General features: G+C 54.5%; 8 protein-coding genes across 8 annotated transcripts; 5 read left to right on the plus strand and 3 right to left on the minus strand.

The window, feature by feature from the left end:
• Positions 1-493: 493 nt before the first annotated feature.
• On the plus strand, positions 494-1,264 carry PG994_003630 (uncharacterized protein; the record flags this gene model as incomplete). Its single annotated transcript, XM_066855039.1, has 1 exon — positions 494-1,264. The coding sequence occupies one exon, from the start codon at positions 494-496 to the stop codon at positions 1,262-1,264; it is 771 nt and encodes a 256-aa protein (XP_066719317.1).
• Positions 1,265-2,496: 1,232 nt separating this feature from the next.
• On the plus strand, positions 2,497-4,006 carry PG994_003631 (uncharacterized protein; the record flags this gene model as incomplete). Its single annotated transcript, XM_066855040.1, has 4 exons — positions 2,497-3,464; positions 3,541-3,702; positions 3,767-3,806; positions 3,884-4,006. The coding sequence occupies 4 exons, from the start codon at positions 2,497-2,499 to the stop codon at positions 4,004-4,006; spliced, it is 1,293 nt and encodes a 430-aa protein (XP_066719318.1).
• A 473-nt stretch (positions 4,007-4,479) lies between these two features.
• On the minus strand, positions 4,480-10,497 carry PG994_003632 (polyketide synthase; the record flags this gene model as incomplete). The annotated part of the gene is made up of 10 exons (XM_066855041.1): positions 4,480-4,949; positions 4,979-5,897; positions 5,953-6,483; positions 6,509-7,136; positions 7,168-8,107; positions 8,187-8,307; positions 8,382-9,518; positions 9,580-9,883; positions 9,948-10,356; positions 10,494-10,497. The coding sequence occupies 10 exons, from the start codon at positions 10,495-10,497 to the stop codon at positions 4,480-4,482; spliced, it is 5,463 nt and encodes a 1,820-aa protein (XP_066719319.1).
• Positions 10,498-11,922: 1,425 nt separating this feature from the next.
• On the minus strand, positions 11,923-12,198 carry PG994_003633 (uncharacterized protein; the record flags this gene model as incomplete). Its single annotated transcript, XM_066855042.1, has 2 exons — positions 11,923-12,130; positions 12,182-12,198. 2 exons carry the CDS (start codon positions 12,196-12,198, stop codon positions 11,923-11,925), a joined length of 225 nt encoding a protein of 74 aa, XP_066719320.1.
• Positions 12,199-14,107: 1,909 nt separating this feature from the next.
• PG994_003634 (uncharacterized protein) lies at positions 14,108-15,712 on the plus strand (the record flags this gene model as incomplete). The annotated part of the gene is made up of 3 exons (XM_066855043.1): positions 14,108-14,309; positions 14,386-14,959; positions 14,983-15,712. The coding sequence occupies 3 exons, from the start codon at positions 14,108-14,110 to the stop codon at positions 15,710-15,712; spliced, it is 1,506 nt and encodes a 501-aa protein (XP_066719321.1).
• A 618-nt stretch (positions 15,713-16,330) lies between these two features.
• Positions 16,331-17,333, plus strand: PG994_003635 (Satratoxin biosynthesis SC1 cluster protein 4; the record flags this gene model as incomplete). Its single annotated transcript, XM_066855044.1, has 2 exons — positions 16,331-16,523; positions 16,603-17,333. The coding sequence occupies 2 exons, from the start codon at positions 16,331-16,333 to the stop codon at positions 17,331-17,333; spliced, it is 924 nt and encodes a 307-aa protein (XP_066719322.1).
• A 249-nt stretch (positions 17,334-17,582) lies between these two features.
• Positions 17,583-18,002, plus strand: PG994_003636 (uncharacterized protein; the record flags this gene model as incomplete). The annotated part of the gene is made up of 1 exon (XM_066855045.1): positions 17,583-18,002. One exon carries the CDS (start codon positions 17,583-17,585, stop codon positions 18,000-18,002), a length of 420 nt encoding a protein of 139 aa, XP_066719323.1.
• Positions 18,003-18,827: 825 nt separating this feature from the next.
• Positions 18,828-22,152, minus strand: PG994_003637 (uncharacterized protein; the record flags this gene model as incomplete). The annotated part of the gene is made up of 5 exons (XM_066855046.1): positions 18,828-19,186; positions 19,256-20,985; positions 21,034-21,357; positions 21,423-21,907; positions 21,997-22,152. The coding sequence occupies 5 exons, from the start codon at positions 22,150-22,152 to the stop codon at positions 18,828-18,830; spliced, it is 3,054 nt and encodes a 1,017-aa protein (XP_066719324.1).
• Positions 22,153-24,617: the final 2,465 nt, after the last annotated feature.

Raw genomic sequence — 24,617 nt, forward strand, 5'->3', positions numbered from 1 at the left:
AAGAAAACAAGGTAGGAACTCGGCTACAGAGAGCCTCGAACTCCTGGACCCATTCCTCGGTAGTAGACATGGTTATGCGATGGATGGTTTGGTATTTGATGATTCTAGCTGCCCAAGAATACAATGCTGCGAGGGAGCCCGACGTTTTATATACTCCGTACACCAGGAAGCTGAACTCGCCAAGGGGTTATGCATCTATCGGGGTATTACATCCGCATTTAGAGATATTCGGCATGCTTACATGCACCAATCTGGCAATTACAAGTCGTGACAGACGGCTTACACGGCTGACTATATATGAAGGCCATTCATGACGTCGCACGTACAACTAAAACACCGCTGTAACATCCTCAGTATTAGAAGATTATTCACTCAGCACTTTCAGCATCTTTCTGGCCATTCTCGCCCTGGCTGCTTTCGTTAATTCATTCGTCATGGCGCCAAAGACTTCAAGGGGTCTTCGGAACTGTTCTGTGTCGACAGCCAGCCTTTTATGAAGAAGTCCGAGGAACTAGTCGGTCTTGTGCAGTCCCCTGCGGAGCATGCCACGTCGATGATCCTGAGAACAATGGAAATAGCTGTTATCAGAACTCTGTTGTCCTTGAATGCGCTCCAAACTATTCTGCCTACAGGTTCCATCCCTCTCCAAGACCTGGCGGCAGCCACCAAGACCCAAGCGCCCCTGCTCGAGCGTCTCCTGAGAGTGGTGACGAGAACCGGCTTCCTTACCCGCGAGTCTATTGGCGCATACAGCCATACACATACGTCCTTGGCTTACGCCGGGCCGATAGGGGCGCTTTTCTCGCCCTGCTACGACGAAGGAATCCGGGCCCTGGTCAGACTTCCCGAGTACCTATCCGTGCTGGCCAAGGAGGAAGCGAAAAACGCCAAACACAGCCCCTTTACGTGGAACGAAGGCCAAGAGGGCAAGGCCACCTTTGAGATCCTCTCCGAAATGCCGGCCAGGACGGAAGGCATACACACGCTGGCCTCGAACGTCCAGCACCTGCGGCCCTACACGGGCTTCTACGACTTTGCCAAGCTAGCGTCTACTTCTTCTTCTGGCGCCGACGTCGACCGCGATCGGCCCGTTTTCGTGGACGTGGGCGGCGGCAGCGGCCACGTCATCGAGGAGGTCCTGCAGGCATTCCCCAGATCCGCCCCGAGCAGTGCGTCCTCGAGGACTGCGCCAAGACCCTGGCGCTGGCCCGCGCGACGGGCCAGCTCCCGGCCGGCGTGCGGCTGCTCGAGCACGACTACCTGACCCGCCAGCCCGTCGCGAACGCCCGGGCGTACCACCTGCGCGCCTGGGTTGGAGTTTGGGATCGTGGAGGCAAGCTTGAAGAGGCCATGAGCTCGAACTGACATATTCCAAGGAAACGGTTGAAATAGTTCCTATTTCCCCTCCCATTACAGAGGAAAAGGGGGTGAAGATGCTGCTGGCAATTTACATCATAGGCACGTTGACGTTAGGTTCCCTCGTTTCGCAGGGCTGCTTTTACGCATATACGGTATTGGTGATCAGGTTGGAATAGATTAGATCAGAGATCATTGAACCGGGCGAAGTTTGTTTGCGGTTTGTGGTGCACTAGCATCGAGTGCACTTTATACGACCCCTGGAAATATTAGACGTCAATAATCGATTATCACTTAAGCGCCTATATTCGTATTTCATGTGCCTGTGTTACTACTTCACGTCTATCTAGATACGAAAGTAGCCCCAGAAGATCTGAGTGCTGCGTTAATATATTTTATAACATAAGGTAATTACTAGTGAGACCCTACAGGTACATCATCCATTGAAAAGCTATCCGCCGAATCAGAATGACTCAGAGATCGGAGCAAAAGATCCTGATGATGTGTTTTAATATTTATACTGCTTTTTGTTGATGTCCCACAGTTAATGATGCTCACAAGTATCCTTTGTCCACGACTGAATCCCTGGGCCGCTTGCACACGCGCGGTATGTATTTCGCTCCATGATGCAGGTCTCGTCTTCTTAGAAAACTGTGCCAAGAACAATCACGCTGTGTCATCTGTTCATGAGGATGGCGATGTTCTGGGAACCTCGATTTCATTATCTTACATTCCCTTGCTATGCGCTCTTCATGCAGCTTATGCCTTTGGAATCATGGGTTACTTGAACTGGTAATATAGAATAAGTAATTAGGTAAACGTGAGTTGCTTATACACTACCAGTAATTACTCATGCGTGCTTATGCATTAGCTGGATATTACGGCTTGCTTATGGGGTAATTTAGCTGCTTACAACTTATGGATTCACTTATGCCCTGGTAATCGTGTCTTGCTTACATGCATGAGCAAGCCGTCACGGATTGGTGTCTCGGGTCACTCAGCGCCCGGCCATGACATGACGTATTACTCCCTATTGGTTTGTAACAAGGAGTCTTGAAAGCCCCCCGATAACGACGCACAACATTCTCACCCAAAACACTACCCACGGACGCAAAGTGAGATCTGCAGCATTCGCCTAACATGAACGGCCACTGTGTTCCCATGGCCTCCGAGACGAGCCGGGCCGCTCATTTAGCCCAGATCGTTAGTGAAAGTACGGCCAAAATCAAGGCCTACCGTCAGGAAGAAGGGCTGCCGCCCCTCAGCTTGGGCCCCGATGCGCCGCTCGACGTCAAGTACCCTCCCCACGTCGAGCAAGGCCGCCGGGCCCTCATCGACGCCAGCCTGGAGCTGGGCGACCTGGCCACAGGCCCCGTCGAGCTGCGCCTCGTGCCCGGCTGGGCCGTCATGACCATGTTCGCCGTGACGCAGTTCATCTTCGACTTCGACATCCCGCATCACGTCCCCCTGACCACGGCAGAGGGTATCTCGTACGACGCCCTCGCAAAGCGCGTCCACGTCGGCCCAGCCGTCCTGTGCCAGATCCTGCGCGCGGGCATGCCGTACCACATGTTCCACGAGCCGCGCCCGGGCCACGTCGCGCACACGGCGACGACCAAGGTCATGGCGAGCCGGCCCCTGATCAAGGACTGGACGGGCTTGTCCAACGACGTGCTGCTGCCGGACGCGGCGGGGCTGACCGAGGCACTCCAAAAGGAGCCCGCGGCCGACGACCCGGCCAAGACGGGCTTCATGTTCGCCAGGGGCGGCGGCGAGCCCGGCATGTACATGTACCTCGAGAAGCACCCGGAGCAGGTGCGGCAGTTCGCGGGCGTCATGGGCGCGTTCCAGCAGGACGAGGCGTACGCGCCGCGGCACCTGATCGAGAGCTGGCCCGCGGACGCGCGGGGCGGCGGCACAAAACTCGTGGACCTGGGTGGGTCTACGGGCATTGTCGCCTTTGCGCTGGCCGACGCGTTCCCGGGGCTCGAGATCGTTGTCCAGGACCTGCCCGGGGCCCTGGAAGCTGCCCAGGTCCGAGAGGGCAAGAATTTGTCGTTCATGCCGCACGACTTCTTCAACGAGCAGCCGGTCAAGGGCACTGATTTGTACGTAATGAAGGCCGAATCACTACTTATTCTGTGGTTGGCCGTGTGCTGGTCGTTAACCTTGTGTGCTCCGCAGATATTTGTTTCGCTGGGTCTTGCACAACTGGCCCGATGCGCATGTCCAGCGCATTCTACGGGCTTTTATCCCGTCTCTGAAGCCCGGCACCAGGGTCATCATCTTTGACGAGATTATGCCTCCGGCTGGCTCGATGAGTTTGAGCGTGGAGCGGAATCAACGGTATACCAATACTTAGTCCGTCGTGTAGTTTCCTTTCGGGCAATGCTAATCTTGCGTCCTCCAGAAATAGTGATTTCGGCATGTTGATTCTTTTCAACTCCAAGGTACGCATACCCAGACCTTCCACCTGTTGTTTCTTTCATCGTTTTCCTTCACTCTAACCGGGATCTCTCTATCGCAGATTCGTGACGTTGAGGAATGGAAACAAGTCATCAACGAAGCAGACCAGCGTTTCGAGGTCAAGGATGTCAGATACCCAGCTGATTCTCGGCTGTCCTTCCTTGAGATCATATGGCAGCCATAGGAGCCTGGTATGTATCGGGGTATCTGTAGAGGCCTTGAAAAATCCCTAGATATAAAAGAGAATGTTAGAAATCAACAGTCTGATCCAAAGCAATATGGCACAAACTATGAATATGAATCGCTATTACCGCAAACTACGATTACCAACAGCAGATGTCATTTTGGAGTCCCCCTAAAGCTCACTGACGTCCGAATTTATGACAACGTTAATGGCAGGGTTAGGGCTTTGACAAGTTGTAAGGATAACAAAATAATTTCCTGTCTAAAATGAGTGTCAAACTATGTACGCACCTTTGCAGGTGTTAACAGAATATCGTACATAGACTTCCATATACATCGTAGACATCTTAGATGTAGTGAGTGTTTTTATCCCCAACCCGAAATCTATACATAATAGGAACACATATGACAGAGGAAAAGGTAAAAAGACACACACAAGTCCAGGAATCCTCCTGCTCATAGCGCGTTTTCTTTCTAGGAAACTAGCTTCTTCAAATCCCCAATCGTCGCCACCTCGAGGTAGAACGCGTCGCGGATCTCGATGCCCAGGTCCTCGCGGAACTTCTGGGAGATGACGAGCGACATGAGCGAGTCCAGCCCGATGTCGCCGATCTCGCACTCGTCCGTCAGCAGGCCCATGTCGATCGCGAGCTCCTCGGCCAGGATCTCGATGGCGCGCGACGCGGCACCGCTATCTTCGTCGTCTTCGTCGTTGTCCTCGCCGCTGGTGCTGTCGGTCCCCGGCGTCTTTGCGCCTCCCATCTGTCCGTTCAGGGGGGTCATGTCGCCCGGCGTGAGGAGGTTGTAGTCGAGCTGAGGCACCTCCTTGGGGCTGCCAGACTTGCTCATCGGCCCGGACCGCGGTGGGGTTATGGTGGAAGCATGTGCGGGGGTCGTCCCGCCGTTGTGGTCTTCGCCGCCAATGCTGCCGCCATGGCCTTCTCCTGCAAAGAGCTCGCAAGTGGTAGCGGACTGGGAGTCGACGCAGCCTTCTTCTTGCTCTTCTTGGCAGGAGGAGCAGCAGCAGACGCCGCCGCCCCCGCGCCACCGAGCGGGCGGAAGAAGCGGTTCAGCATCACGCGGGGCCACTGCCGGAACAGGATGGCCTCGACCACGCCCACGATCTCGCCGTCCTGGAGGATGTAGACGTCGCCGACGTACGAGGTGAGGTTGTTGCTGCCGTAGGCAGCAGCCTCGCCGTTCGCCGCCGCCGCCTCGGGCACCATGCGCACGTAGGCGAGGTAGCGGCCGCCCGGACTCAGCGGCTTGGCGAAGCGCATCGACTTCCACGAGGGCGTGATGAAGAAGTTGTTGGTATTGTCGAAGTGGGTGCCGCCGTTCAGGACGAAGCCCGAGAGCGAGACGCAGCCGTCGATAAAGTGCGGCGGCACCGTCCAGTCGCCCTGGGCGTCGCGCGGGAACACCACCTCGGCCACGGCCTCGTCCTCGTGCAGCACGACCGACTGCATGGTGCGGTACATGCCGCCGTAGTCCACCAGCTTGCCGAAGAGGGTGTAGGCCAGCTCGGTCGTGAGCTTGTTGGCCGTGCCCTGGGCCGCCATCGCATGGAGGGCGTCGATGCGGCTGGTCACGAGCCGCGTTGTCCGGGCCCAGTCCGACAGCCAGGCCGAGGAGTCTTCGTAGTGGGCGGTGGCGTGGCAGTACCACTTCTCGTTGGCGGGGTTGAACCACTTGATGTGGACTTCGCGCTTGTCGAGGTCGGCTTCGGCATTGATCAGGATGGGATGGGGATCAATAGGGTCTGCGTGCTTCACGACAGGATCGTGATACTCGAAGTTGGCCACATTGATGCCCATTCCGCTGAGGTCCGCCGAGAACGACTTCTCTTGGATCCTTCGGGCCATCGTGAATGCCATATCAGCATGAAGGAACTATCAAAGGTTAGCTGAATCTCGAGCATGGGGGATAAATTGGTCAGAAACTTACCGACGAAGCAACACCATAACCGTTCATGGCATGCCCTTCAATCACGTCCTTGAGCACAGGGGCGGTCATGTCGGATTCGCCCAAGACCTGTGCCTTCGAGGAGTCGTAGTTCTCGGAGTAGAGTCGATGGATGCTTGACGTGTGGAACCCGCTGACGGTGGGAAGGACCGGCTCAGGCATAGCCTGGCCCTTGGTTAAGTTCCAGTCTCCGCGGTACTGGATCCAGTAGTTCTTGTTGTTCCAGGCGTAGGTCGGCACCGGGGCGAGCCGGAGCGCCGGCTCGAAGGGTCGGTGGTATTCGTTCCAGTCGATCTGGAGTCCGACTTCGAAGAGACTGCACAGCGTCTTGGCCAACGACGTCCAGTTCTCGGTGTCGCGATGCAGACTGGAGCACGCGAGACGGGTTTCGGTGAGCGTGCGGTTGACGAAACCGGCACATACGGGATGATGGCCCATCTCGAGCCAGACAGTGGCTTTTGAAACCACGTCAGATTCCCACGCCACATGGAGCGCTCCCGTGAAGTCGACAGTCTTTCGCAGGGAGAGGGGCAGGTACAATGGATCGACTTCCGCGCCGGCCTCGATGACCGCCGAGTCTCGAGGGGGATATGATGGGGATGCTGGGCTTGTTGTAAGCCACCCCCTGGGTCTGGCGGATGAGATCTTCGAGTACATGGTCCATCTGGGCCGTATGGTACGCGTGCGGCACGTCCAGGCGCGTCGCCCTGTACCCAGCCTTGGTCAGACGCGCCGAAAGGGGCTCGAGGTGCTCCACGGGGCCGCCGATCACCGTCTCCTTGGGGCTGTTGATGCAGGCGACCTCGAAGGGCGCGCCGTCGGCCTCGCGCGTGATGTCGGCCACGGAGCCGCGCACAGCCACCATGCAGTGGGTGTTCGGTGTGCACTGCGAGTCCAGGATGTCGGCCCGCGTCCCGACGAGGAAGACGGTGTCGCTGTCGGACAGCACGCCCGCCACGGCCAGGGCGGCGTACTCGCCCAGGCTGTGCCCGATGACCGCGGAAGGCTTGATGCCGAACGTCATGTACATGCGGGCGAGGGCGATTTCCACGCACACGATGGCGAGGTGGATGGTGGAGGACGGCAAGTTTTTCGCGGGCGCCGGTCTTATCGGCGATGGCGTGCAGGAAGGACGGGAAGTGCTGGCGACGGGCAAGGCTGTCGAACTGGTCGAGCTGCGAGCTGAAGAATGGCGACTCGCGGTACAGCGACGCTCCGATGCCCATGTAGAACGTGCCTTGGCCCGCAAAGGCGAAGGCGACCGGGGGTCGTTTCACCGAGCACGGGGTTTGGGACATGGCAGTCTCTATGTGCGGCCGGAGCTGTTTGACGGCGTCGGCCAGGGATGTTACGACGACAGATTTCCGGTATTCGAAGTGGCGTCGCCTGGCCGAAAGTGTGTAGGCGACGTCGGCAAGGGATACTTCTGGCGAGGTTTCCATGTACTCGACAAGGCGCCTGATATTCCAGCTGAGAGATTGGGCCGTCTTGGCTGAGACCGTAATGGCGTGGGATCCTCGTGTGTCCTCGCCTATCCGTGGCTTGGGACTGGCCTCTTGGATGATCATGGCCGTGTTGCCTCCCGCGGCACCAAAGTTGTTGATCATGGCCAGCCTCTTCTGCGTGTTGGCCGGGCTAAAGTTGGCAGCCTCGTAGGGAATTACGACCCCCATCTTGCTCAAGTCTGGCAGTGCAGGGTTCAAGCCTGTCTTGACACCGATATGAGGCGGAATGGTGCCGTTCTGGAATACCAGCATGGTCTTGACGAACGCCATGATACCCGCGGCAGCCTCTCCGTGGCCCATGTTGGCTTTGACCGAGGCCACATGCAGGGGTACAGGTCGATGGGCACCATGACGAGCGGGTGCGAATACGCTGGTCACAGATCTCATCTCGGTAGGATCTCCAGCCTGCGTTCCGGTGCCGTGCATCTCCACGTAACCCACCGACAGGGGGTCAATCCCCGCACGTCGGACAATCTGGTCGTACAACATGGATTGTGCCCCGTCATGGGGATGCGTGATCGAAACTGCTTCCGCGGAATGAGAGGTGGCCGCCGATAGGACCACTGCGAGGATATTATCGTTGTCGGCCTCTGCATCTTCGAGCCTCTTGAGGACCACGCTTCCGACTCCATCTATCCAGTCATCTCTGGTCAGTTGCATACTTTCGTAATCACGCATGGATATAAAGCATTAAAGGGGCGGTGGGCACACCTGATCTACAGTATCCATCTGCACTCTCGTCCCAAGTCTTGCAGCCTCCCGTTGGGGAGAGAAAGTGGCCTTGGCTGAGCCCGGCATACACATCCGAGTTGGTTATGATATTCATCCCTCCCTAAAGTGCCACAGCCACAATTCGATCAGCACTTACACCTTGATGGCAATTAGTATGAATTGGAGTAAACTTACGGTAATGGCCATATCAACATCTCCATTCCACAGCGACGAGCACGCGGCTTGGATGGCTGCCAAGCTCGAAGAGCACGCCGTGTCGACACTGAAGCTAGGGCCCCAGAAGTTGAAAAAGTAGTTGATGCGTCCGGGGCCGAACGCTCGGCATCCGCCGGGGATGAAGTAAGTACCGACATCCTGTCCCGAGTTAACCTCGCGATAGTCATCGCTGGCCTGGCCGTAGTAGGTGCCGACGCGCCGGCGGTGGACGACGCCTCGGCCGTCGACGAACCCGGCGCTCTCCAACGCTTCCCAGGCCGTCACCAGGGCCAGCCGCTGCATCGGGTCCGTCTGCTCGGCCTCGCGGGGCGACATGCCGAAGAACATGGCGTCGAACAGGCCCGGGCTGTCGACGAAGCAGCCGAAGGGGGTCTTGGACGTGTTCTGCTTCTTGCCCGTGGGGTCCACGTGCGTCTCGGTGTCGAATCGGTCGGGCGGGACGGGCCGGTGCATGTCGTCGCCCTTCATCAGCCGCTCCCAGAATTCGTCGGTGCTGTCGGCGCCCGGGAAGCGGCAGGCCATGCCCACTACCGCAATCTTGGACGATTTGGTGTCCTTCGGCGGACTCTTGCCGAGAGGGAGGTCCAGGGCCACTGGCATGAGGGCGAGGTCTGACACCACCGCGTTAGGCAACTCGGCCCGCCAGCGGTCTACTAGGTTATGGTTGTAGTGCGATGGCTGTATGCTAACCAGTTGCGCAGATCTGGGCTGTAGCTGCTTCAGTTGCCCGGAGACGGTGTCGATGATCAAGTCCCACCGCACCCGCTCGGTCAGAATCTCCTCCATGATCTGCTCGAGCAGGGGTCCGGCCTCCGTCTCCTGGAACGGCTCTCCGCTGACCGGCGATATCAGCGGTAAGTACAGTTCCCGTGTGGAGTCCATCTTCGGGATGACTGGCCCGACGTGCTCCGTACCATATACTCGGTCGGTATGCCACATGCCCTGGATTTTCTTCATCGCCACGTTCTTGGTCTTCTTGAAGCCGTCGGACTCGGAGAACAGCGCCTTCAGCGTTTTGGGCGGTCCGCCTATGCTGACCGAGCCTCCGGCGTTGTCGACGTTGAAGACCGTGGCGCCATTGGTTGGCGGATACCCCTATTACGTTCATTAGTAACTGATCGTCAACTAACGACCGGCATTCCAGTTCTGCACTGACTTTGTCTTCGTTGAACTGTTGTACGTATTCTCGCGCGACATTCTCATCCACCCCGTGTACGCAGTATACCCAGGCACCATCGGCATTGATCTCCTCTTGAGAGACCTCCAACGACCGACAGACTTGATCAACCGCCAGACCAAACCGGAATGACACTCGGGCGATGTCTTGGGCAATGCCTGGTATCATCGAGATGTTTGGCGACAGACCAATGGCGGCTGCTGAGAGTAGGCCCGAGCCCCTTCCGATGAGGAAAGTGCTGGTTGGTATGAAGTTGTACTCCAGCGGATGAGCCCCATGGTAACTTGGCAGAAGATCGGTCAGCTTTCTGTAGTATCTCCACCGAATGGCTCAGGGGTAATAATTACGCAATGAAGCTTCCAACCTGAAAAACAAGAACCAGGACCCGCTCGATGGCTCCTCCGAGTGGCGTCTTTCGTAATTGCACAACGTGGTCTGTCAAGTCGAGGACGCTCTCGAAAGGGGGGACCAGGTCACGTTGTGGCCGGCTTAGTCGGTTGCACTCCTCCTTCACTGCCACTGTTACAGATTGTAAGAATGATGCTAGAACCACATGATCTCGCTCTTTGCTGAGAAGATTTAGCTTTCTGAAGAGCGCTCTCTGGTCGCCCTCGGGGTCGCCCTGGGGATCTCGCCCGAAAAATACAAGACTTTGGCTGAAACCATCTTGGCGAGTTTTGCTTTTTCTTTCTCGTGTTTGCTTGCTTGTTGAAAAGCTTACACTAATTACTCGACACCAGGCTCTCTCCAGCAGGGCTATAAGACTTACAAGGCTGCGAGTATTTAAGAGTCTTCTTGAGTTTAATATATGGATACTTGCATATTCGCCTGTCCGGTATCACACGTCAGCATAAGACATTACCGCACCCTCCGGGGCTGCTTACTCTGCTTACCCATCTGCAAGGTGACAGGCCAAAACACGCGTAATAAGGAAAAAAGACCAGCAAACGAGCCTCAAGCCAGGGTTCTTATCGCGATTGTGAACTCAGGGCCCGTATGTTTTGCCAACTTTAATTCGATGTCGAATGTTTCAGCCTGGAAGGCGGACAACAGACTCGACTCATCACGATGCGGGTTACCTGAACTCAGGCCCGTCTATTTTGGGGTCTTCGCGGCGACGGACGTCCTTTTCACACCTCCCACCCGGAAGCAACTCTTCGCGATCTCCCTTACGAGAACGGAGATTCAGTTACACCCGAGCTCCGCCACTTTGAAACACCAAAGAAGAGATTTTCATGTGATGTTTCTCACGATCATTCAGCATATCTCCTCCCTCCATCATCATTGTTAGCGATCCAACTGGCCGGAGAGAACCCGACTCGACCGGCTGTCGCTTCCGAGACGCTGATACAACGACCTATGAGTGCGATATGACAACCATATCAGTCCCAAACAAGTCATCCGGAAGCATGATTCGAATAGAGAAAGTGTGGTCACACAGTCCGTCCCGCCGGTGTCAGACCGTTGACTGCGTCCTCCATAAGCCGTTGGGAAAAGCACGCAATTCAGTCTCCCACATTCTAGAATGGTGATGTCGTTCCATATCCCGATCTTATTGTCCCATCGCATTTTTCAGTGCGCGGCAAATAGCATTATCCGCAGACCAAGAACGCCTCTTCACACCGCTAACGCCGGTACTGTCGACGCCTCCTGCGCCAACTGATATTCAGGTTACGCATATTTATAAGCTGAAAAACGTAAACGGAACCAATCAGCAACAGTGTAGCCGATAGCGTCAGCAAACTTTAACAATATCGGTGGCGCTGGCAGTGTCGGTGTGATTATACGTATTGATAAGACGGAGATATATTCTGTGCCGGTACCAGCAACCCATACGAGCTATTCGCATGGGTATCCATACCTGTTCTAAGACCTGTATCGTGAAGATAGGCACATTAAAATCTACCGCACCGGAGGAAACAGGCTGACACGAACGGGATGGGATGCGACGCCCCCCTCAGGTGAAGTCAAGGCCTTAGCCCAGTATAGATGCCAAGCAGCCTAGAAGGGCTATCGTGCTAGCCGCGGGATTTGCTGGACCTGACAATCAATTATATTACTTGCATTGGCTGTACGTCATATGTGTCTTTCGAAAGAACGCGTATGCCTCGATGATGGAATCGATGCACACGTCAGCGAGTTGGCGCCGTGCTTGTCCTTCTGGCCCTTGTCGTAGCCCTCGACGGCGACGTGAGATTATTCTTTCTTGCAGTCGCTGAGCCAGACGACAGTGGACTTCGGGGTAGCACACCTCGCGTCAAACGAGTTGGACCGCTTAACGCGAAGACGTAGGGCGACGGCTCGCAGAAGTCGCCGATGGCCTCATCGGCCTGCTCCTGTCTGAACATCTTCTTCTCGTCCCAGAACTTCACCACCGTGGTCGCCGGCAGCTCCACGGGCTTGATCGTCTTGGAGCGACTTCTTTGTCGTTGTCGGCGCCTTTGTCGTGCTGCTTTCCTTCTTGGTGGTGCTGTGCTCCTTCTTCTTACTGGTGGTGGCGGTGGTGATGGCCCTGAAGGTGATTGATGAGCTATTATATGCCTTATTGGATGAGGGTCGATTCTGCCACTATTTGTTTTACAATGTTGTTCGTAGCATCCTGGATTGTTGTCTGCCTCTTGGCAAACGCTCAACCTTAGAAGCCTCTCTCTCTCTCTACCACCCTACCACCCCAGGGTATTGTACTGGGGCGTTTCATCAACTCAGTGATACATGCTGATATACGCTTTCATCCAGCCTGTATCCCCTTGATAGCGAGGACGCAACTTTTGGTGCCATGCTGTCCATAAATGATCGGCAGGTGGATGTATCTAATCAAGCAATATGTACAGTGGGATCAACATTATGCCACTGCCACTGAGCAATCCCTGATCCGTACATTACGGCATAGCCTGGTAGGAGCAGCACTTTCTCTATGACGGGGATACGTAGGGGGTTTATCCGTCTCGAAGCAATCCACACCCATTGGCCATCTTCAGCTATATGACCGTACTGGGAAAGGTCCTCCTGACAATCGGAGTCCGGGAACACCGTTCTGGACAACGCGTCTGCAACCAGGTTCCTCTTTCCTGGTATGTACACGATCCGGACGTTCAATGATCGAATTTCTTCCGCCCACCGAACATAAATGCCCTCAACGTTTTGAGATGTCGGAAAAAACGTCAGCGGCTGATGATCCGTGTGGATTATAGATGGGGCGGGTGCTCTAAGGTATCGCTCATGCATAGTGACACCGTCTTGTGCTCTTTTTTATGTATATGATACATTTATTCTATATTTCTGAGCTTTTTCATAAAACGCTCAGCTCAGTAGCCATAGTGAGTACTTAAATTAAGGGGCAACTATAAACCCCCATAGTACTTAAAAAACCATAGTAATAAGCCAGATCCGGGAACGCGCATGCAATACCGGTCATATGACGTCGCGTGGCGCACGAGGTCATCATTCCCACAATCAAATCACCCCCAAGAATCCAGAGCTCAATTCGGATCTACTAAGACCGAAATACATAACCTGCAACTAGAAACACAGAAATCATTTGGCGTAGGGACTCGTGGAGGAAAACAGGGCCAAGGTGGACGGTTTCACAGGCGTCAAGGGCTACAAAGAATCACCGCGCTGTGCTGGAAACGTTGGCCGCATCTAGCACGGTCGCCATGTGCAAATTCCTCGAGGAACACGGCGCGTGCAGCCTAGTCCCCGCGTTCTACACGTCGCCGTGGCGGTAGCAAGGAGTGGAGCTGCAGACATGGCTCACGATGAACAAAACTGCCGGCGACGAGGGCGCCGGCGACATGGCTACCGATGTTGAGATTCGCCGGTTCCTGTGTCGAGGAGCACGGGCCAGACGTGAACGGGATCGACTGTGACGTTTCTCACAAATCAATGGACATACACATCACTGATGCACACCGATTGCGTTTGCAGCCGCTCGACAGCGTGGTGCAAGGGTAGTGGCATGGTTGCAGGAAGAAAGGGGCCGATTCCAACATTAGAGGCCCCCTTGTGCCCGACGCAAAACGCCTTTGACCGGGCGAGAGAGATTCACTCGGATGAGGTTCTATCGGTTCTTCAATCATGGAAAGGCTGAGATACAGTTTTTAATACTCGATATGGTACAAAATGTGCATCGGGATTGCGAAGAATGCGCCAAGAAAAGCCTCAGTCGTTATTCTGTTGCCTTTTCTCAACATTCAGGGCAACTTTCCCGCATAACAATCCATCTGAAGTAATAAGCGTGTCAAACTTGTGTTACCAAGCACGAAGTGATCTTGCAAAGCGGGAAGAAGCATGAAGGGTATGTTTGTATCGCTTAACCTTTTGCTTTATCTTGCCGCCGGGGACAGTGTCACGTCAGCATGGAAAAGGATGCCTAAATATGTTTTAACAAAAAAGGGGGTGGGGTTAAGTTCGAACTGAACTCGATGCCCTCTCCAACAGTATATCATCCATTCGTAAACACACATTCAGCTACCGATACCTTTACCAGCATCCATTCATCTCGAACATGGACAGCTTCCTAGCAGGCTATCTCGGCCACGGCCTTGACTTCCCCCTACTCCGTTTCCTGGACCGATTCAGCAACCGCACCAAGACAGCTCTCCTCACTGCTACCACCGTGGGAGGCGCCTTTTACAAGGGCTGGTTCGTGCTTCCGGCCATGATCCAGCCCTCCTGCAATTGCTCATCGGCCCCTTCACCTCCACCGCGTCCATATACCGCAGCGACGGGCTCTCCAAGGACGTTACCGACTAGGTCTCGCGCAACATCCTAATTCCCCGGCAGACCCGCGTCCTCTGAGCCTATACCCACCAAAACCTGTCTCCGTTTTATCATCACCCGAACTTCCGCCCGCCCCGCCGGGGCCGGCGAAGCCCAATATCGTCTACCTCCCCGGCCTCCGCAATACCTCTTTCTTCTACCGCCACCGCCCCTTTCTCGTCCGGGTCGCTCGCCCCACCACTCATGCGCACGGGGGCGACTACAATGGCGAAAACGAGGGTGCCAGACAAGGCGGGAAGCGCATCTCCGTCCTGTGTTTCGGCCGCTCGATCGACCCCATCAAGCAGTTTCTCAAGCTGTGCCGCCGCGCCAGCCAGGAGAAGCAGAAGACCTACGTGACGGTGCACTTGGTCTCCCTGGCGGACGGGTCGTGGCCGCTGCAGTACAAGCCCAAACGCGCCCTCGACACGATCCACCTCGACGAAGCTGCCAAGGCCTACCTCGACCCCCTGACGCAGCAGTTCTACGGCGACCTCGCCATCCCCTACCAGCGCGTCTACATGTTCTGGGGCCCGCCGGGGACGGGTAAGACCAGCTTCGCCATCGCCATTGCGGGCTTCCTCGACATCCCCTGTACGTGCTGCCGCTGCCCAACATCAGCAACGACGCGCAGCTGCAGCGCGTCTTCGAGTCGATCGAGCCGCGCTGCATCGTGCTCCTCGAGGATGTCGACTCGGCGCGCATTCGGTGGGACAAGGCCGGTGGCAAGGACCAACAGGCCGTTGCACAAACGGGTCCGACGCTGTCCGGGCTGCTCAACGTGCTGGACGGCGTCGCATCCGCGCAGAACCGCGTCGTCGTCATAACAGCCAACCAGCCCGACACCCTGGACGAGGCTCTGCTACGGCCCGGGCGCGTCGACAAGCGCATCTACTTTCGGTACATCACCCCCGAGGTCGCGCAGCAGATGTTCTTGCGGATCCTGGCCCCGCGGGTCTTCGCGCGCCTCCATCCGTCATCATCATCTTCAGAAAACCACCAAGACGGTGGTGCTCTGAAAACATCCAAAGAGAGCAGCAACGCCTCGCAAGAAGAATCAGACGAAATGAAACGCCTCGCCGCGGAATTTGCTGCCCACATATCCCTGGATACGCTCACGCGGGTGCAGCTCCAGGAGTATCTGCTCAGCCGTCGGACGGACCGGCAAAAGACGATTCGCGATACCACCGAGCTCGTGCGTAGCTGCAGACGACCAGAAAGCATGAAGGTAGGAGCTGGGGAAGGTGATTCGTCTGCTGCTTTGTGGATGATGAACGTTGAGCAAAATTCAGTTCAGAAACCGAATGGGGATGATGAGGCTTCGCTGGGTTCACCGAGTCACCCATTGTGACTTGGGTAGCCCGCTGGAAAGATCCCGGCACCTCGAAGCGACGTCGCCATCGGCGTCGGAAAGACTGCAGTGGAAATAAACTTGTGTACAGGGTGAAACAATATCCGGTCTGTGTGAGCAGGAGGATAACCCGGGCGGATGATGATTGGCACCCACCAAACAAACTTAGAGCCCCCTATGGCCTGCTTTTCGAGTCAACCGCAATCAGCGAGAAACTTGAGACGGAAAGCTTCGGTCTATTGATAAACACCCGCGCTGGGCATCCTCGCCTGGGCTTACAGTAGCTTAAGGCGGTCTGTTCGCCATGTCCGTGCCATCCGCTTCATCGTGTAATCCGATGTGAAACTGAAATAGAGCAACTTGAGCCCATCTTTCTATTGAACGTCCAAGTTACGTTTCTCCCTCTTCCTCTGGTTTTCACTGGTATAACAACATTCAGCGTGTCGGTTCACAACATGTCGAGCTGGCGGTTGCTACCGTTACTGCCCCTGACCATCGCGGCCATTCTGATGATACCGATAGTTGAAGCTCAATCAACCCTTGGCCCGGACATCTTAACTCTTGCGGCATCACTGCCTTCTTGTGCTGTAAGTATCTTACTCATTCCGGTCAGGAGATATGTCTAGCTCGCTGTTAATCGTTGTCTACATCGTGGGGGGACAGCGACCCTGCATCGTCGTCTTGCTCGGCACCGGTAAATGCCCTTTAACGAACATCAAGAAATTATCCGACTGTTTATGCACGAACCACGACTTGCTGTTGGACGTCGTAGTGTGCGTGGAGAGCGCCTGTGGACTGGAAGACTCAATAAGTAAGAGATCGGTTTCCCCTTATCGTGCCCGACAGCAGCTGCCATACATCTACCTAATACGGTCGAGTCACAACAACAGAGGCGAGCAAGGCCAGGGAGCAGCTGTGTGCCTCCTACCCGAAAGAATCGCGGGTCCTACAAGTCAAAGTCGTTAGCTGCGTGGCCATCGCCCTCACATTTCCCATCGTGATCGCGCGTCTCGTAGCGCGGTATACGATATCGGGGACGCTGTTGGGCGATGACATCGTCATAGTGCTGGCTTCGGTACGTGAACGAACCACCCTTGGCGGCAACCAAGTGAGCTCATCACACAAAGCAAAGATCTTCGCCATCTCCGCCGACGCCCTAATCCTCGCGACCGGCTTCCTGGGCTTCGGCCTGCACCTTTGGGACGTGGACCCGGCCAAAGTGACCGCGCTGCTGCAGCTCGTCTACGCGGGGCAGATCGTCTACAGCCTGGTCAAGACGCTCGCCAAGGTGGCCATCCTGTGCCTCATCCGGCGGGTCTTCTCCCAGGTCGTGTGGATCCAGCGCGTCGTGCGGGCCGGGTTCGTCTTCTACTTCTGCTCGGGCGTCGCCTTCACCACGGTCGTCACGATCCAGTGCCTGCCGATCCAGGCCAACTGGATCCCGTCGCTGGAGCCGCGCAAGTGTCTCGATATCCAGGTCGTCCGCTATGTGGACGGCGGCCTCACCATCGCCGAGGACATCTTCATGATCGTCCTGCCCCTACCGCATCTGTTCCGCATGCAGATGAGCATGCGGAAGAAGCTGAGCGTCTCACTGCTCTTCGGTTTCGCGTTCTTGTGAGTATTGCTTGCTTGATTGCCTGCCTGTCTGCATTTGGTACTTTCGGACGCCGTGTGCATCCCATGCATTGACAGTGTGCTCGCTCCAATCAATAGCGCCACGATCACAAGTATCGTAAGGCTCAAATATCTTGTTGAATATGGGACTTCGTTGGATCTCACGTGTAAGCCTGCCAACACCACTGCATCTCCACAAGATGAAACTGATTTGACTTACTTCTCGTTGTCAGGGGTTAACGTTGAGGTCGGCATGTGGTCCATGATCGAAGTGCACACGAACATCATCTGCGCGAGCCTGCCCGTTCTCTGGCGCTGGTTCTGGAACCTCGCGTGGGCCGTCTGGAAAACGATCACCGACCGCGACGCCAAGGCGAACAGCGGCAGCAACCTGGCGACAAGAGTGATGCAGCGATCATTGAGAAGACAGGAGAATCGCTCCTCGTTGACGTACTACCAGCTCCAGAGTCCGGAGGAGAACAGGATGATGCACGAGATGCTGTTCACGCCGATCCCACCGCTGACGCACACCAAGTCTGCGCCGGGCGGTCCCAGGGGCGGCAATAGGAACTTCGATGGCGTCGAGGGCGATGGTTATTACAACACCTTCGCCTGGAAACTGCCTTACCAGAGGGCTCGGAGGGACGGAGTGATAATTCACAATTCCAGGTAGATAGAGATATCGCTGATCTGATCCGAACGAGAGCCTTTCCAAACAACTCAACTCCAAAATAATAGCAGTAACCTAAAACAAAGGACTATTTACCTACTTGAAATGGACCAAAAAAAAAAAAGGAAGCAGTTCTTCTGTGGTCAGAAGAGCGTGGTAATCTCAGTGATGAGAGTGGGATTCGAACCCACGCGGATTGCTCCACCAGGATGAAGATATTAAGGTGACCTTAACCTGACGCCATAACCAACTCGGCCATCTCACCGGTTACTGTTGAAGATTGGTCGGCTTATCGGTATACTAGATGACTGCCTCGTTAGGCTGGCCACTAACCATTAACCTACATATCCGATCTTGAGAATCACATTCTAGAACAGCATAATATCGGCAATTGTCAAAGACAGAACAACATAAAGATAGAGAATATTTATTGCACATGACATCAGCTACATTCGATAATAAACATTCCAATCAACTATATATATTTGGATTACGCCAAATTTTCAACAGCTCCTGCTAAAATATGAACTTCGATAAGCGTCATTCTGGGTATCTTCCATCGTGAATCTCGTCTGCAATTCCTCCTCAAACATCACACCCTGTTTTCTGAACTATACCTTAATCACCCAGCCCATGTCGTGAGGCGCATGGCAATAATAAAAGCTCCCAAAAATCCCGAAACCGAAAGAAAGAGAAAAACACATTGTTTCCTCTCATCCCATCAAACGCCCCATAGTATTCCCCAGCCTATGAAGTAAGAAATTAAATGTCACGAAGCTCCTGCCCACCCAGCAGCCAAAAGTAATAAGAGAGCATCACATCGCTAGATCAAAAGCCCGAACCCTCCATCGCGTTGAAGTTGGAAGGGTCCATGGCCATGTAGTCGAGCAGGTCAAGCCCGCCAATGTTGACGCCCTGGTCAGTCATCGTCACGTTGGAATTTTCGCCCATATTCTGGAATAAACCAGGTCCCGGAGGAAGGTACCACGTCGGATCCTCTGGGTTGGTCCATTCCGTGCCTGGCTCGAACAGATTATCGCTGATGCTGTGGTCGAGGGCTGAGCCACTCACGGCTGGTGTATGCGACCCCCCCAGGAGAGACGATGCGCCGTGCATGAATGTGTAATTAGACGTATTCAAATCGAAAGGCGTGGCAGTGATGGGCATAGACGGGGTAGTGGACCCATCTATGGGAATGTCAGTAGAGTCTCTTATATGTTTGACTCGAAATCTCGAAGTCGCCAGGGAATGCTCACCCAAAGACTCCTTAAGCTTAGAAGACAAGAACCCGCTTTCTATGCCAAGAGAGTGGGAAAGCTGGCCGTTAACGCTCTCGGCCCGGCTTATATCACCGCTCCTTGAATCACTTTGCATGTTCTGCGTAGGCGCATGCTTGAATCTACTACGTAGTCGATACGTAAGTGATTCGAGCAGGTCCCCGAAGCGGATGCCGAGATGGACATCATCGACAACGCAGCCCCGAAGTCCTGCAACAGCCTGGTCCATCAGCATGATGCTGAGATTGATGTCCGACTTCGGGGCACCAAGCGCAAATGTTTTCAGAAGAAACATGGCACCGCTGATGATTCTGAAGTATGTGCGGACTGGCGCATGCTTCAGATATCCATCCGGGAGCAGGCCGTGCACCACAGTCCGGAGCAGGTTACGACTTCCCTCCACCACTTCCTTGACAAACTGCTGGTCTTCAGCACGGAAATCGCCGAGGTGGCCGAGAGGAAGTGCGCCTAGGAAAGATTGTGTTTGGGGAGACAACATGGCAGAGTGTCCATTCGCACTGGGGCCTTGGGCGCCGTTGCTTGGGCGGCCAGTTTTGTTGGTACATCTTTCGACCACGGCTTGCAAGGCCAACGAGTTCACGTATATCCGGACATATTCGTACTCAATCGTGAGGATGTGGCGGATATATGGGGGCATATCATGCATACGCTCGAAATCCTTCCACCAATCTCTCAAGATAGGCTGGAAATCCTTCAGCATAGCTGTGTACTTGCCAGTCTGAATGATTTCGGTAGTGTGCTTGCGGGACCGAAAGAGCCTTTCGTTTCCAAGGTGCATGGCATTACTAACACCAACCCAACAGTGGATGATGCGATCGTCAAGCTCCACGTCGGGGACGTAATTGAAAGTGGCGGAAGACATGTTGGTGCCTGGTGTGTTGCCGTCATTTGTCGCGGGCCGCTGCTTGGAGCCCCTGAGCGCGGGGTCGCTTGATCGAATGCTTTCCGGCACCATATTGGTCCATCCCAACCTGCCTGCCAACTGCGTGGCATATATCAGTAACAGACGCTTGATCCGCAGTGCTCGGAGACGATAGCCTTCGTCTTCATATTCAGGGCGAGTGATTGCATTTGTCGCGAGTAGTTCCTCGATGTTGTCAAAAACACCCAGCTCGTATGCAAGGCCCATGGCTGTGCTCAGCAACATCCAGCACATTCGATCACTTCTCCAGGCCGGCTCAAGCCATCCCTCGATTCTTTTACCGCCAACGTCGCCGCGGAAGTTTCCATCCTCGTCTGTGTGCATATTAGCGTCATAAGATGGCAACATCAGTTCTTCGATAGCTTCATCTGGGGGGAAGTGCAGAGCCCGCGGATGCCACTCAGTCAAAATCATTAAAGACTCGATAGTGCCTAGTGTGCGTAAGCTTCCCTTTCTTAACCCGCGCCAGGGAGCTGTGCTCGAAGTGAGAGACTCGTCAGCCCCTGAGCCGCAGAACCCGCCCCCGAAGGCCTCTTGGCCCCATACGCATCTTTCGATCATGCGGCGCAGGTACCGCCAGAGCTCCTCGTGAATCGCATGCGATCTGCAATGGCCACCAGGACCAGATATCATGTAGTATCTCGACGCAATGGTAAGCAAAGTGACGACGAGGATAGGCTCCTCAGTCAAGAGGGTGTAGTGAGTCCCTGGGTTTCCAAAAGTAGGTGGCGAGATAGGGGTCATAGGCGACAGGAACTTGAAGTAGCTTTTGGACATTAGCCAGTGATCTCGCGGGGCCAGACTGCGTACTTACTACGCAATGTACTTGATGGCTTCTTGGCTTGTAAACCAACCGGCGCGAACGAAGCGAAACCGGGACCAAGCTTTCAGCGCATCCCCGTACCCGGGATTTAGATGAAGGTCGAGCATCTTGTCAAGCTTTTCTTTATCGTGGCCTTGAGCCCCCATCATCAGACGCGGGTCAATGGGCTCAGCAGACTTTGACTGAATGCGGCTTGGCTGAACATGAGCATTCAGTAGCGAATCAGTAGGAGTCTTAGTTTGAAGGGTAGCCGGTGATGGCTGCACCACTGTACTGATGCTCTCCTGCCGGCGATGCATGGTATCAACATGAACACTGTGGTAGCAATCAGTACACAGTCCGAATATGGCATATACGCGCAAAGAAGTTATTAGACTGACTTGTTCGTGGCCGCCTTGTAAAGAAGGTCTAAAGCATCGTGTGGCCCATAGACCTCTTGGCGCATAACGGACTGTGCCTCCAGATTCTCCATCTGCGCGTTCGGCTCGCCATCGCCTATATCAGTGAGGCTATTGCCTCGGCTCTTCCCACCGCTGTCTTGATCCGAGTCCGGGCGCTTGAGAGGCTGGTTCCTGCCCGTGGAGCCCCCAGGCGTCAGCGGGACATTGCGATAGGCATGTTTATTGACCGGCGGTGGTGGTGAGGCTTCGGATACGCTCAGGTGGTGTTGTTTCCGGCCGTTACGGACGACGTAGGCCTCGTCGCCCTCTTCCTCGCCATCTTCATCGTGTTTGCGCTTTCTTCGTGTGGCGCTGAAGTAGCACTCCTTGCTTTCGCGCCGGCAGCGGACGCACGGGGGGTCATGTGGGTTATCTACGCTGCCTAGATCGCAGCGCACTTTGCGGCGTCGGCATGGTATACAAGCCTGTAATGCGAAACAGAAACAGCACATTGGTCAGCAAGAAGCTCGGCATAGATTCGTCACAACAGAGTCGCATTGGCAATTGGACTGACCTGGTATACCCGCTTGTGCTGGGGAGGCTGGGGTGAGGGATCCGCGCCAGCTTCTGATGTCTGGCGCTGCTGCTGTTGCTGTTGCTGTTGTTGCTGTGGTAGCGGTGGCTGCTGCTGTTGTTGACTTGGCGGTAGCTGACTCGAGAATTGGGACATGGCAACAAGCAATGATGACGGGCCGGTGGCCTGATGGCCTGACGGGAACCTTGCGACTCAAGCACAAGGTCGAATGTTTCTTGCGCAATGAAAGTGGCCAGTGTCTGTAGGAAGCCCCCCACGTCTCTTGGAAAAGTGAAGATAGTTCGGTTTAAGGCGGTTGTTGAGGGCTTTCGAAGGCTCAAAAGGCGGGACGGTGGTGAAGTGGGACGAGGGGTGCTTTTGTAAGGACGGGGAAGCTTTTTTATTAGTCAAGGCGCCTTTTCGATAGGGACTTATGAGGGAGGGTAGCAGAAGCTCTTCTGACCCGAACTCCTCTCTTTTCCCCAACCGCCAACGGGCCCTACGACAAGCCCAGCCAGTTCCCGATACCTAGCTGGGCAGGTATGGGCTTCATTGGCTGCTAGCTACATGGCTCACTGCAAGTACTACGTTGAGTGCGGGGATACAGTACTGTAGAGCCTTCACCCCCATCCCTCTTCCGTACTAAATCTCCGGCCATTACATAAATCTCCTGCAGTCCAATCGTAGACTCTAGACGACCCTTCCTTTGGTATTATCCATCAATTGGCTGAGAAAGATAGATATTGATTGCTGAGAGACAATGTACGATTCCAAATAGAGCTAAATATATGTTTATTTGCGCTGTCTGCCTACAGTAGGTGCACTGTTCATGCTGTACATACTTACATCAGGTGTATAAGTACGGAGTAGGTAGCCTGCCTAGAAGATTTTGAGTGCTCAACGATCAATTGGAGCGGAACACTGAGCAGAAAGTCCGCATGCTGGAAGCCTATTTGCGTAGCCCAGGTCATGTGCACTAATTCGGAGCTCGGCCGGATTACTTGTATTTGTAAACCATCGCCTCAAGTCCTACGGGCATCGCAAGAACGAATGGGACGGACCAGTGCAATGGATCGTTCGAATCATAAAGTCTCTTCTATCGAGGGCCTGCGCTGCGGCTGGTCCAAAAAGGGTCACGAGCATACGGGGGACGTGGCTGCGTGGACGAGTGAAAATGAAAAGCAGCGCTGTACGAAAAACCTTCGATTGGTCTGATAAGCTGGCCGATTGTTCCCAACTGATCAGTCAGATCTGGGGCTACCTTGCATCCCTATGTGCAACCCACCTCAGCGGTCTAGCCAGTCAATGAATAGCAACGCGCATGCGCTTGATGTTCTTCCAGTCAGCGTACAAAAGCACCTCGGTCATCTCGGTGTAATGATGGCATCCACATCCAACGGGAGAGACATGAAATCGCATTGGAAATCTAGAAAATTGGCCAATCAAAAGCATTGTTGCGTCAAGAATCAGAGTTCCAAGAGCAAGATGGAAAATTGGCGTGGCACAATATGCATATGTCCTGCAATAGCGTATTGGTTTTCTTTTCTTTTCCGTCTTGCCAAGAGCAAGGCGCGAGAAAATCGTAAAATCGGATATCTACATGTACCTGAGTGGCGGTCGAGGAGCAATTATTATGGCTATGAAATAATATGCCAGTCCTGATTCCGTAGAACGTTTTCTTTCAGAGAGCGTAGTCATAAATTCTACGAGCTGCTTCGCGAACTGCCGCTCTGGAAGCTAAGGATCTGTCTGGTCTCAGGGTACCCTGCGTCGGATTCACCTGCAGACCGCGGAAGTCTGACCTTCCCGCTCACCGAAAAATGGGGATGCCGGTAAGACATGGGAAGTCACGTTGGACAGCTCCCCTAGCTATACACTAGTCGCTGACCTCAATTGATTAATATCACTAATATGAGCCTTTATTACAACGCTCCCCCGGAATTTGATTCGCAAGTCAATTCCTCCATTGTCAATAAATCCAGCTGAGTACCAGGAACGAATTGGCGGTGTAGAAAGGTCTGCCGGGCCTGTGTGATGTCATAACCTATGTCACGCTGGATTCCAGCTCTTCGCCCTGCAAATCGATAGTTGTGATAGGCTCAGCTGAAGTGTCCCCAGATCTGATTTACCCCAGGGGGGAAAGACACGCGACCCAGATACAGGGAGGATCGGACGGAGACTCCTTTCGCCCCCTGATCTGATGCGAGGTCACATGAACCATGCCTGTACACTCTGACCACGTCCGTCAAATAGAACAAACCCCGAATGTGTTTGTATGTCTTATCGAGGGATAGAGTATTCCATGCTTTAGATTGAAACCAGCTTTATTCATACGTTGTTCGGCGGGTATGCCGGGTATCTAATGGTGACTTAACTATAAGCGTTGACGGCAACCTCGATTGGAGTCATCATCATTGCCACCGTCCAGTTCATGTCAATCAACTGTCTTCACCCCCCTCTGGAGTGACCGCCTTCCATTCTGCGACAGTGATGATGCGGGAAAATCAAAATCATCGCGGTATAACTGCGTCTTGTTTATGACATGGTGCAGTGAAAAGGAAACGGGACGAATTAACAAACGCAAAGTCCACAGGACTAACTCCTGCTTATTCGGCCTCTTT

This window comes from Apiospora phragmitis (assembly GCF_038363925.1).
Source record: "Apiospora phragmitis strain CBS 135458 chromosome Unknown utg000004l:1.0-3135199.0:1.0-3139288.0, whole genome shotgun sequence".
In the NCBI taxonomy this organism is placed as follows: domain Eukaryota; kingdom Fungi; phylum Ascomycota; class Sordariomycetes; order Amphisphaeriales; family Apiosporaceae; genus Apiospora; species Apiospora phragmitis.